This window comes from Amphibalanus amphitrite, unplaced genomic scaffold, assembly GCF_019059575.1.
Source record: "Amphibalanus amphitrite isolate SeventyFive unplaced genomic scaffold, NRLGWU_Aamphi_draft 000181F_arrow, whole genome shotgun sequence".
NCBI lineage: Eukaryota > Metazoa > Arthropoda > Thecostraca > Balanomorpha > Balanidae > Amphibalanus > Amphibalanus amphitrite.
The window spans coordinates 302,578-314,769 of NW_024881676.1; the positions used below are offsets into that span (position 1 = coordinate 302,578).

The following is a 12,192-nucleotide window of genomic DNA, read 5'->3' on the forward strand; positions in this document are numbered from 1 at the left end:
AACAAATGAACACCATACACCGATAACACTTTATTGGACGGAATGAAAGACTCTGCACGACACGAAACAACGTAACGACGACTGGCTGTGACGCTAAGCAAGCGGGACTGAAAGCTCCCTCCTCTCCAGCGGACAGACGAGTCATATCACAACTTCACGACCACAGAGCAATACTCCAAAGCCCAATAGAAGGATGAAGACGTCGGGAAAGGACGCTGTGCTCAAGATTTGAGTTGGATTTTGACGAGGCTGTTCAGGCGGGGTACTGGAATGGCTACAGTCCCCCCACTGCCAGCAGAGTTGGCGTCGAGCTCGTGCGATCAGTGAAGAGGACTACCATCACATCTCATGCGTTACATAAACGATAGTGGCGTGACGCGTGAGACACGTACACAGCGATCGCCTGTTTTTGCCACGTCTGATATTGGTGTTTTCCTGATAACAGCCTGACAGCCCATTTTCCGCTATTCTATCCGCACCATGTGGACCGTTGGATGTTTCTTATCTTCAAGACCCCAATCATTAATTCATTAGACGTGATAAGCTGTATACTATATCGCAAATGCCTTGTTTTAATTTGAATTTCAACTTGCGGAAGCCTAATGCGGTATTTTTTGCGTGTTGAGAATTGAATAATGTAATGACTAATTCGCCCAAATTGCTGTGTGAAATGCATCGGTGAGAAAGACTCCTAGACATGACTGGCAGCGTCTATCTCCTCTGTTCGATGGAAACAGCCCACCTTCGTTACGGGCTGATAAGGTATATCAGCGAATGTCATCCGGCGAATTATTATGTAATTTAGCTCAGCTCGTGTATCAAAACGTCGTGAAACAAACTCATTAGCTTTTTACAATAGCGAACGCTACCAGTCTCCCGTTTCATTATCACCTTGTTTCCGGCGGAAATAATTGGAAGTTCTATGACGTCTTCCTAAAGATTTATGGACACGTCCGTCTAAGCCTACTTGACAACTTTTTGCACTCGAACCCTTACGAGTGCTTAACAGTAGCCTCTGCGCAGCCCCCTGAAAACGTCCACTCCATGGGAGCTGATAGCCTCCTCCACCCTCAAAGGCCGAGACCCTCAAAACACCTACGACGTGAAGAATGAAAGGTTAAGTACACCGAGAGGATAACAGCAGCGGCTGAGAGGCAACGACAGACCACTTGACACCACGCATGGGCATGACAAATGGATCAGGACTGAGGGCTCCATGGCGCGTGTACCTAATGCAGAATGCCCGAGACGACAGTAGGTAGCAATCGCCAGCTCTGATATGTCGTGTGTCCTTCACCGCTAAACGTCCCTGTCCATAGCACGCTGGCGGCATGGATGATTTCCTAGTCAGTAACAGCTTGACGAGAGTCGACGCTCTTACAGTGTTGCGAGGTTCACAGGCTGGCTAAATCATTTTCAGTTCTTAAGTGTCCTTACGTTCATTTACGGACCACCATCACTTTTGCTCAACTACGCAATAAGTCGACGATTTTGTCACATTCATCCAACTAAACCGCTCACACTCGAACGTCTCATATTCGACACCGCTCGCCGCACTCCGACGAGCGTCTCTCCGCGCGCTACCGGAGCGACATCATCTTCCTGCGGAGGCGCGGGGTCGGGTCCCCGGCGATCACCCGGGTGGGGGAGCTCTCCACCCTCACCACCCGCGGCCAGCCGTGCGGCGCCTCTGCCGAGACCCCCGGACCGGCCGAGGACGCCGCCGCCAGCCGAGAACACTCCGCCGTCAGCGAGGCAGCGGTGGCGGCCGGCGCGTGCTCCCGGGGCTGGATACAGCCGCGTTCACACAGCAGTCGGAAATGTTCGGGTACTTCCATGAGAAGATGCGTAGCAAAGACGAGCTCGTGGCCGGCGCCGGCGCCTGGCGGACACGCCTGGTTAAAGTCGACGAACTGGAAGTTGTCGAACCTCCTCGCCGGCACGAAGTCGTCGAGCGCCTCCATGGTATCCCAGGGTCCGTCTCCGACGCCGACCAACGCGATGGAGAGCGGGTGGGCAGAGGCGGCCACCAGGGCGGCCACCGAGTCGTCGGCGTCCGGCAGCTGGCCGTCCGAGACTATTACTAACAGGGTGAGCTCGCCGGCACCGGCCTGCCGCGCGTGCCACACTGCGCGCTCAATGACGGGTCGCAGAGAGGTCGGCCCGGAGAGGGAGCGCACCCTCGCCGCCGCCGTGTAGCTGGCCAGCGCGTCCCGGAACCCGGGGCACGGCTGGCCGTCCGGCCGCAGCGGGAACACCTCCGAGCCGCGCGTGGTCGTATCACCGAACCCGTAGGCGAACACGTCGCCACCGTCGAGGAGCGGCTCGAGCGCGCGGCCCACCGCCTGGATGGCCCGCTGGTACGGGTTGGAGGGCTTCAGCGTCACCACCCGGTGCAGGCTCTGGTGGCCGAAGCTGCGGTTACCCTGCCACTCGTTGCTGGCGCTGAAGTCGACGCCGAGCACGGCTCGCAGCCGGCGCAGGCCGCTGCGGCGAATAGCCCGCATCAGCTCTCCGTGGCTGTGGAAGCTGTCCTGGATCGAGTGGAACTCGGGGCACGCCGCGCCGCCGACGCGAGCCACCTGTCGGAAGCGCGCCGCGCGCCGCAGGTCGTCGGCCTGGCGGCGCGCACAGGCCCGCTGCCGCGCTTCGGCAGTGCGCACCAGGTCCAGGCGGTACCAGTAGAACAGGTAGAAGCCCGTGGAGACGGCGGCGCAGAACAGCACCAGGTCCAGCATACGGGGCGGCAGCAGGGCGGCCGGCGCCACGGGCCACGCCACCGGCCCGGCGGCCGCGTCCAGCGTGGCGGCGGCGGCGGGGAGCGGCTGATGAGGCGGTGATCAGCCGGTCGAACCGTCTCCGAGAGAGCCGGTCATTACAGCAGTCTGCTCCTCCTGTGGGTAAGAAAAGCTGTCAGCAATGCATATCAATTCGGGCGACCCTACCTGTCACCATTCTTTTACATTGCATCTTTAATACCCCCCCCCCCTCTAATAATCGCCCCGGGCGGTTTACCGAGTCGAGACGGCCGGTCGTCTCGACCAAGGCTATATAAACGTCTCGACCAATCAGCGTGCAGCGGAGGAGCGGGCCGACCGCAGAAGTCGTGGCCCGCGGCGTCAGCTGACGCGACTCGCCAGCCAGTCGGTCAACAGGTGTCAAGGTCGTGAGGTGAGATAACGATCGAGATAACATACTGTTTTTGGAAACGGTGGAAACCGCGGTGAATTGTGTTACGTGAACATTTGTTCGTGAATATGCGTAACGTGACGTTGACGGACCGGACGTTGTTGCTTCGGAAGATAACGATTTTTCACGTGTGATGCTTATCGTGAGTGGAGGGGAACTGAAGTCTGATAAACTCGAGTGGGATCACCGTCAAAATGCTTTTCAGTCATCCACGATTCGGTGAGAATCGTGGCTGAAATGGTCAACGACGCCGGATCATAACGCCGCCAATTCAAAACATACCTACAACGTTACAAGAGACCGGTCGCTCCTGCATTGGTGAGTACCATTAATAATCTGTAATAAGCTTAGCAATATTTTGGAAGGAGTCTGTCTGACACCCATTACCTGGGTCTCGGTCGGTCCGTGACGCGCCGAACCCCTGGTGACTGTCCACGTGTCAGGAAGAACCACGGTCCCTCACTACCACCGGACACTAGCTGCCGACCGACCTCCCCGCGCGGGATCAACACACCGTCTGACGCTTGGTCTGACGGCACTCCGTGCTGTGAAGTTAATCGGTGACCCCGCCTCTCGGGAGAGGGGGACAAGGCCGTGGGGGGAGGGGGCTCCCAGCCCTCTGCGTAGCCGGCGCCGTCTACCCAAGCGGCAGAGGCGTGTCCAGGGTCATTTGATGTGGAGGTCGAGCTCGGTTCGGTCAAGTCAAACAAAATATGAAGCTAAAACAAGTCTGCTGGGGAAGATAATTGCTAGAGCATCACAAATATTTACGGAAAATATATTGTATTGTAGACAGGCGTAGATCGAAGAGTGTGCTGTGCCGTGGCTGCAATCAGAAAGCGTACTTAATCTACGCTTACAAGCGTCATTGTTTATCGACCTAGCACGCTTGTGGTCTTGTGCAATAACAATTAGACGTGGGTCGCCACCGTAATACGGGCTCCCGTTTCGGAACCAGCTGTTGCAGCCGATTCCCGATGCTCGGCGCTGGCGGTCCGTAGGTCGGACGGAACGGGGAGGGGCGGTGGCGGAACGGGGAGGGGGCGGGGGTCGATAGGAGGGCAATTAACGATTATGATACACGCGACGGACCGAGGCGGTGGCCGTCACTTGGGCCCAAAGTGGCGTGGGTCGGTCACGACGGTGTGCCACTGAGGACTGCTGAGACCTCAGCCTATTCAGCGCTGCCAGACTTGTAGAAAAAAAAAAAGAAACAGCAAAGAGGCGATTTCATTGAAAAATAATCAGACTGTGTGGCAGCATGAAAGAAAAATCATCTATCCATTGCGCATTAATTATTCCTGCTCGCTAGGCCTAATTGCCTATATGTAGACAGACTTCTTTCATCTTAAATCGCATTAAAGCTGATAGCGGCGCCGAGCGAGCGGTCCGTCACAACGTTTTATACCGTGCTTAATTCTGTACTGTTTCGCAGAATTTTAATAGGACTTTAAACTTGACTATATATAAGCTGTATTGTACAGGACTAGGACTAGGTGTAGGACTAGGTGTACAGTGTACAGGTGTAGGACTAAATATAAATTTATAAGCTTGTAAGTATAGTGACCAGCGACACAGCTGACGAAAAGGTCTAGCTTCTCTGTCTCACTCGCCTGCGTACGACCGGCTGCTAAGGTCTTCACCTCACGGACCCATTGTGGTCCCCTTCGGTGGCTCACTCCCGTGGTCCCCTTCCGTGATCCCCTTCCATGGTCCCCTTCCGTGATCCCCTTCCATGATCCCCTTCCGTGGTCCCCGCTCGTGGTCCCCGGACCTGCCGCTACCATTCGTGGTCCGCTCACTTGGTTCGATCCGTAGTCTCCACCGGGCGTGGCTAGCCGTGACTGTTACCTCACTCTCACTCGCCATGATGTTGGGCCGGTTCTGCGGTAGAAGCCACTTATTGCCGCTGATACAGCAGCCTTGGCGGTGTTTCGCATTGTCTGGCTTGGTCAGTCATGCTAAGACAATGTGGTGATCGTGGGACAAGGTGAGAGTGACCAGCATTTCTCGGAGCGATCCGGTGCTGGTGCGGGTCACCAAATATCGCCGACTGCTAACAAATGGACTTGTGACATGATTATTAGTGGTCACAATGCCAACCAAGCACCTAATCTAGTTTGAAACTAAAATGAAAAACGTGAACAAGATAAATGTTATATTTCTTTAAAAGTATGAATATTAAGAACCGTAGCCTCATACTAAAGTGAATATGTATATTGCCATAAAGTAAATTCATTGTTAACAATGTGCGGACTTGATAATGGGTCATGCCCGAAACTGTCGTCTCACTTGATTGGATTATAATCGGCGATATATTCACTTAAGTATTATGCTACGGTTCTTAATCTTCATATTTTTTTTTTACAATGAGCCTCAAGAAAGCGCTTAGTAGCATTATTTAAAAGCATTGGTTATGTAGCACTTCGGTTGGTGCATCTGTGAGAAAGATTCATCACATGGGCTGTTACGGCTGGGAAGACAAAGTGGCTGTATTTATTTTTATCGCTAGTCGATTGACAGTCGAGGCGGAAATCAGGAAATGATTTCACACTTGTCAATGACATCAAATAAGTGTCCACTTTAAATCGTATGCAGTTAATTGCATTCGCTGGGATACTCATGAAAGACGTGGCCCTAGCGTAGCTCTTTTTCTCGCGGATCTGTCATGTCAGCTCAGACCAGGAGTGAATGATATCACCATGATGTTACCAAGGTATTGTGCTTCCCGCTCACCTCTCAACTGGGCACTGGCGGTTACAAACTGCAAAGTCGGAGTTACCGGCTTGATCAGTATGTACTTACAATTAAATAAACCGCGCGAACTTTTCCTTTGTCGACACGAGACACTCTGCCAAGCGACGCCTATCTACCGCCGCGGATGGCATGCCTTGCGGTGCAGTAGGGGAGAGTGGGGTAATTTGGCCGGTGGTGTAAATTGGCCGCCCCCACCTGTACGATGTCTAATAAAAGTGAGTGAAATAACTCTAGTCTCTATTCATTTGTCACGGGTAGAAATAACTGGAGGACAAATGTCAAAACTTTGCCCTTTGTAGCTTTATTAAAAATTAATAAAACGTTAATTTCATTAGAAAATGGTAACTTTTACTTCTGTTTGCAAAGTTGTATAACATGTAGTGTTTGGGCTAAAAACGAATTCAGACATTATAGCGCCATTCTTGGGGGTGTTCAGCGGTTCCAAGAGCAATTTTATCTATTTCCGTATAGCCGTGATGACTTTATAGACAAAAAATTTCAGAATGGCAATATGGGGTAATTTGGCCGGGACTAGCGGGGCAACTTGGCCGGTGCGCTCATGGTCACTACTCACTATGCTGGGATGGCCGAGTTTTCATGGTCAATTGTACCATAAACGACATGATTCATGACCAACTTTGACTACTTCGATGCCTTACTTTCGATTGGTAAACTGTAAGAGCATGTGACGTCATCAAAGGTTACCAAACGTTTTTTGCTAATAAATCCTTACATCAAAATGGTACAGCCGCACAAATGGTCTCATTCTGTTCAGCTCGCCAAGGCGCATCGAATGATATGCATGATGACCTTGAACTCACGTAACCTTGAGGTCAAGCGACCTGATGCAACGTGACTTGAGGTCAACCTTTGACCTTGACTTCTCAAGGTCAACACATATATCTTTCGATGCGGACTGACGAGAGAATTACGATGGTGCTCGAAGTTTTGGCCTAGCTTGATTACTTCAAAAGTTATTCGTAAAAAAACGGTGATCGCATCTAGAGCCGCTAATTTGGCTATTTTGACCCCTGTGACCCCTGAGTCAACCTCCAAAATGTGGCTAATGCGTCATAGGACACCGTCATTGCTGAATCTGAAGCTGACTCGCAATATAACAGAAAATCCCGACCGTAAACTAACACCGGCCAAATTACCCCACACCCCCGGCCAAATAACCCTGCTAGTGGGGCAAGTTGGCCGCCTTGCAGACCTTTGTAATACGTCACAATTTCAATATAAGTAATTACTCTATCATTTCAAGTTCACTGTCCAGTAAAGTAAAATGAATGCGACACCTGCCAGCGTTGAGAAAATGCAGAAATATGTCGTCAATTTTAAGTTATATCGTTTTCTAAAAAAAAGGCGGCCAAATTACCCCACTCTCCCCTATATCTACAGGCGTTCACTACTAGCGCCATCTATGGACAGAAACTAAAGCATGCGCCCGGTGTGGTAGCAGGAGTCTTGGTGTGCCGTCTGATGAAAATTAGTCCAGTAGAGCTGGTAGCTGACTATGCAACAAGAACTTGGACTGCCCATTCATTTGGAGATGAAGCAGATATGCCTGTAGTGGTCGGCACGTTTTTTCCCCATTTCTGGTTGAGTCGCCCTGGACTTGTAAACCCATACTCGCAGTGAATTCATTCAGGAAATTCTGGATTGTTTTGCTCATGCTTCATAACCCTGTTGCTCTGTTAAGCTGACCAGTAGGTACATTTCAGAGTAAATTACACCCCTAGCCCTTTCTTCCGGTAGAAAGCGTTTAGGTAACTTTTATAAGCCTTACCCCTTCGATGAATGCGTTTTGGATTGCAATTCATGTCATTTAAGTTTCTGCTTGTGGAGCCAAGTTACAAAATTTATGCTAGGACCAAAAGTTTGTTTCTTTCAACACTGGCTTCACCATGACTATCGAGCTACACGCCAGCTACTTAATTTTTGACAGTCTATGGCTGCTGACGACGAAATATATTTACGATCGTCAAGGGATGCCAGAGTCTTCGTCAATTTATGAAGTTAGCGCGAAAAACATCTATTATGGCATCGGGTCATTGGTAAAGTGATGTAAACGGACCACATGGACACTGAGAACAATTCTGTGCACAATTATCAACATCAACAATACCGTACAAAACATTTAGTGACGAAGAAGACTATAACTTACCAATATTTGCTCCGGCTCATGGATCCAGAGCAATGCTGTCATATCCAGCGTTGGTCCAAAGTGCACCCGTGTCGTCCGCGGTGATCTTTGGTGACCTGAACCCACTCCGTCACCCAGCGTGACCTCACCGCTCACTGCGTCGCGGCCGACGACCCGACGACGTCGTCACTCCGTCGCCACCGACGCTACACTGCGGCGGTGGGGGCAGGCCGATGCTGCAGTGGGTCGCCGCGCCGGCGCCGCGCCGATGGGGGAGGGGGGCTCGGACCGGGTGGGACCGATTTCGGCAGGATCTCGGGGAGGGAGGGTGGTGGATGGTGAGGAGATGTGAGGGACGCATGACCGATTGAGGTGAAAGTGAGAATGCATTTGTTAGCGCCGTGGATGGTCGAGGTCCTGAGCTGCGTATTTTGGGATTCAGGCACACCGAAGTTTAGGAGCTACGGATCATATGTAATGAAAGATCAGAAATTGTATTTTTTCTAATGCAGTTTATTGTCGGACATGCATAAGAAAAAGCATGCAATGATGATACAATGTGCTACGATTTTAAGCGTTACACAATACGCCATAGTGTCAGTGTCGACCAATCTATTTATGTCACAACAAGCTTATACGAGTAACCTTCCTATTTATATGCCTACCTATTCCTACCTATTATTTATCTTGACCCTGTAAAGACATGACCTGACCTACAATGGTGATGTCTCAACCGCCTCTTAATTGTGGAAAAAATAGTATATACCTGTTATCTGATAGTATATCTATGTGCAACAGTTATCTTTTAAGCAAAGGAGGAATTCTCATACAATGTTTTTAATATAAATGCATTCGCTTTCGACCAACTTCACGAGCTGGCTCACAGTAATTGCACGGACCAGCAAGCCTCACCACTCAGCACGCAATAACAGCGACCGTTTGGTATCGATAAACACTTCACCGCTGTCGACGACTGCAAATTGACGACTGCAAAATGCAACTCAGCAGTTTGGTTAGGACGCTTTCCCTTCGCTGGATTCTGATTTCTGGAACTGAAGTAAAGCGAAAGTGAAACCAACTATGAAACGAAAGTGAATTCAGCATCATTATGAACATGAACAATATTAACATTTCATTCAAGTGCCCCTCATTCCCCAATAATTGCAATTTGTTTCTGAAGGAGTTTGCTTATGGATGCAAAATGCAAACATATTCACTGGACGAGTCCGGCTACATCGCTGTTATCAATTTCAGTACACAGTGACGGATATCCAAATCGCTAGACCCATTCCAAGCTACCACTCTCGCTCCAACTCGCTCTCTGCAAACGAATCTCACAATCTTCCCCCATATCCTCTATAACCTGACACCGCCCCACGCTGGCTGCCGCTGCCGGCTCCACCAGCGCTGCTCGGGCAGACTCTTGTGCATCAGAGGACCGTGCGCCGTCCTCGCGCGCGCCTGTCCTCCCAGCAGCTGTAGCAGTGACGCCAACAGCGGGTCCTCCGGATCCTCTCTCTCCTCGGCGCTCTGCCAGGCCGCCGGCGCCTCCAGAGCCGTCTCCACAGGACCTCTCTCCGCCTCTCCCTGAGCGTCATCAGCCTCGGTATTGGTGACGGCCTGCCGCGATTCGATCTCGCCCTGCAGCTCGCTGGCAAGCTGCATGTACAGCGGCGAGCGGTGTCCGGCGCGCAGAGCCGTCAGCGACTGTTCGGCCAGCGGCTCCAGCTGGGCGGCCAGCGCCGCCGGGCTGACGAACTCGGCAAACACGCGCGTCACCAGCTCCGAGTGCAGCGTCGTCGACTCCGGCGGCAGATCTGTCGATGAGTCCGGCGGCAGATCAGTGGAGGACTCCGGCGGTGGGTCAGTAGACGACTCGGGAAGCAGGTCCGCGGCAGAAGAGCCGCTAGAGATAGAATCCGTCTCGGAGAGGGATGGATTCTTGAGGTCCGAGGAGGGATCGTCAGCAGGCGCCGTGTCTCCACCATTTGCCGTAGGTGCCGCTAGAGTCGCCTCGTCAGATGTCGCGCCACCCGCCTGGTCCTCAGAGGCCGGTCCCTGGTCGCCTGCATTTTCCGTACCGTCGATTTGGTGCTGCGAGGAGCCGGCCCCGAGTAAGTCAGTCTCTCCAGAGCTTTGTGATGGTGCGCTTGGGACTGAATCGATGTTTGGTTCGCTTGGACCTGTTGTAGAGTCGCCGTCAGTAATACCAGTTGGAGTTTCCGAAGGTGATTCGGGAGCCTCGGCGTCTGATGACGCAACATTGTCAGCACTTTCGATCCCAGGCTGAGTTGGACTGAGCGGTATCGTTTCGTCCAGACTGTTAAGTGGTTCTGTTAGACCTGCACTGTCGAATGGCAGCGTCTGGTCTGTGTCGTCAAATGGTTCCGTTTGGTCCGTGCTATCTTCTGGGTCCATCTCACCGCTCGATTCTACGTTCAGGGGATCGGAGAAACCTTGACTGCCCGGTGGTCCACTAGTCTCTGAAAAGTCTCCAGTAAATGGCTCTGTCTGGTCGGCTCCTCCCACCGGTTTAGCCTGGTCCGTCTGGTCCGTTGGTCCCTCGGCTGTATTCTGAAGCGCCGTGCTGTCCGGGGAGGCGAGGGTGCCCGGTAGGAGTGGTGCGCCGTCCATCACAGGCAGTACCGGTACCGGAACTGGAGGCGGAGCCGGATCACCCTGAAACAGCGAACACGCAATCACCGTCAGCGGGGACGGTCTCAGTAGTTATCCATGAAGTTAATACAGGATCTGCTGTGTGGCAGGTGAGATTGGCCCCTGGTGAGGCTATTCTTGCTTGGTGAATGGGGTAATTCTGGTGATGATGCAATTTATTAAATACTTTGTTTGAAAAATGCGTCTTTATAATGAGCAAACCTCATAAAAGGCTCTTTGTAAGTAAACTATAAATTGTGGTCACTTTTTATGTCAGTTATGTTCACGTAGGCAATAGAAAAGCGATAATGCGATTAACATGCTCAGAATATATTGATGAACTGAATCGTGCTAATAGCTCTAATAGCTCAGGTTAATTTTGGCGAACGTGTGAAAGTTATCCAGTCCCATTCCCAGACAGCCGGCGTGAGAGGCGCCGGGGGCAGTCCGCCTGTCAATTTCCCTCACAGCCTGTTCGCACTGCGCCGTTTCACCTGTGGGTCCATAAATGCATATGCACGCGTTGTCTGTGTGCCCGATTTCGTTTGGTGGTCCGCGTGTGTGTGTGTAGTTAGTGGAGCGTGTAACCGCCGGGCGGCAGCGGCCACCGACGTCCGGCGCCACCGCCACCGGCTGCGGTCGTGTCGGAGACCGTCACTGCCGAGAGTCGAAGCCGACAGGGAAAACGATGCAAGGGCTGACGCCCAAAGCAGCTGTTAATTTAGGGCTGTCTGGCCTTGCATTTTGCTGCTCAACCGTAGGATTGTTAACCCTAGAACGCCTAGGGGGGGGGGGGGTTGTATCAACCCCCCCCCCTGAGGTTTTTTCGAAGTGCACGCTAAACGGCTTGTCGTAGCGGGCTGAAATTTTCAATACCCTCTGGGGCAACCTTTGCACATCTTTTGCCGAAAAAAATTGATCGGGTCATGTCAGGTCACGGAGTTATGACGTCATAAGAGGTACAGCCTCCGGCCGGATTTTCACAAACTGAGTGCCAACGCCCGAGGTTTCCTGCCGGTGGTACGGACATCGGTTGATGGATCGTGATGAAACTTCCCATGCATGTTGGGGCAAGTATTGGCTATCATATGGTATAAGAAATTTGACAGGGTCAGGTCAGGTCACGGAGCTATGACGTCACAAGAGGAACAGCGTCCGGTACTATTTTTGAAAAGCGCCCGAACCACTATTTTGCTAATTCTTGTCACCTCAATGGGAACATGCAGCAATATTAGCTTCTATAGGGAGCAAATGGACCTCCCAAATCCAAAAATACAATCAGATTTCAAAAATTTAAATTTTGATTTTTCGAATTTCTGCCGCCGACTGTGACCTTGCCGACTTCCGGCGCTCCCAACGCGTCATTTTTAGAGCTAGGGAAACGAAATACATACCAAACGATAGAGAATTGATCAAGGAACACGATAGTGAAGGTTTCAAGTCGA

The 12,192-nt window shown here is 51.8% G+C and overlaps 1 protein-coding gene across 2 annotated transcripts; it reads right to left on the minus strand.

Annotated features, from left to right (window-relative positions):
• Positions 1-15: 15 nt before the first annotated feature.
• On the minus strand, positions 16-8,307 carry LOC122384101 (E3 ubiquitin-protein ligase RGLG5-like). 2 transcript variants are annotated; one of them, XM_043371117.1, is made up of 2 exons: positions 8,114-8,307; positions 16-2,894 (listed from the first exon to the last, which is right to left on the minus strand). In XM_043371117.1, the coding sequence occupies exon 2, from the start codon at positions 2,736-2,738 to the stop codon at positions 1,581-1,583; it is 1,158 nt and encodes a 385-aa protein (XP_043227052.1). In that variant the 5' UTR covers positions 2,739-2,894; positions 8,114-8,307; the 3' UTR covers positions 16-1,580. The 2 variants fall into 2 exon arrangements, with proteins under 2 accessions (XP_043227052.1, XP_043227051.1); XM_043371116.1 differs by lacking the exon at positions 8,114-8,307 and adding an exon at positions 3,577-3,712.
• Positions 8,308-12,192: the final 3,885 nt, after the last annotated feature.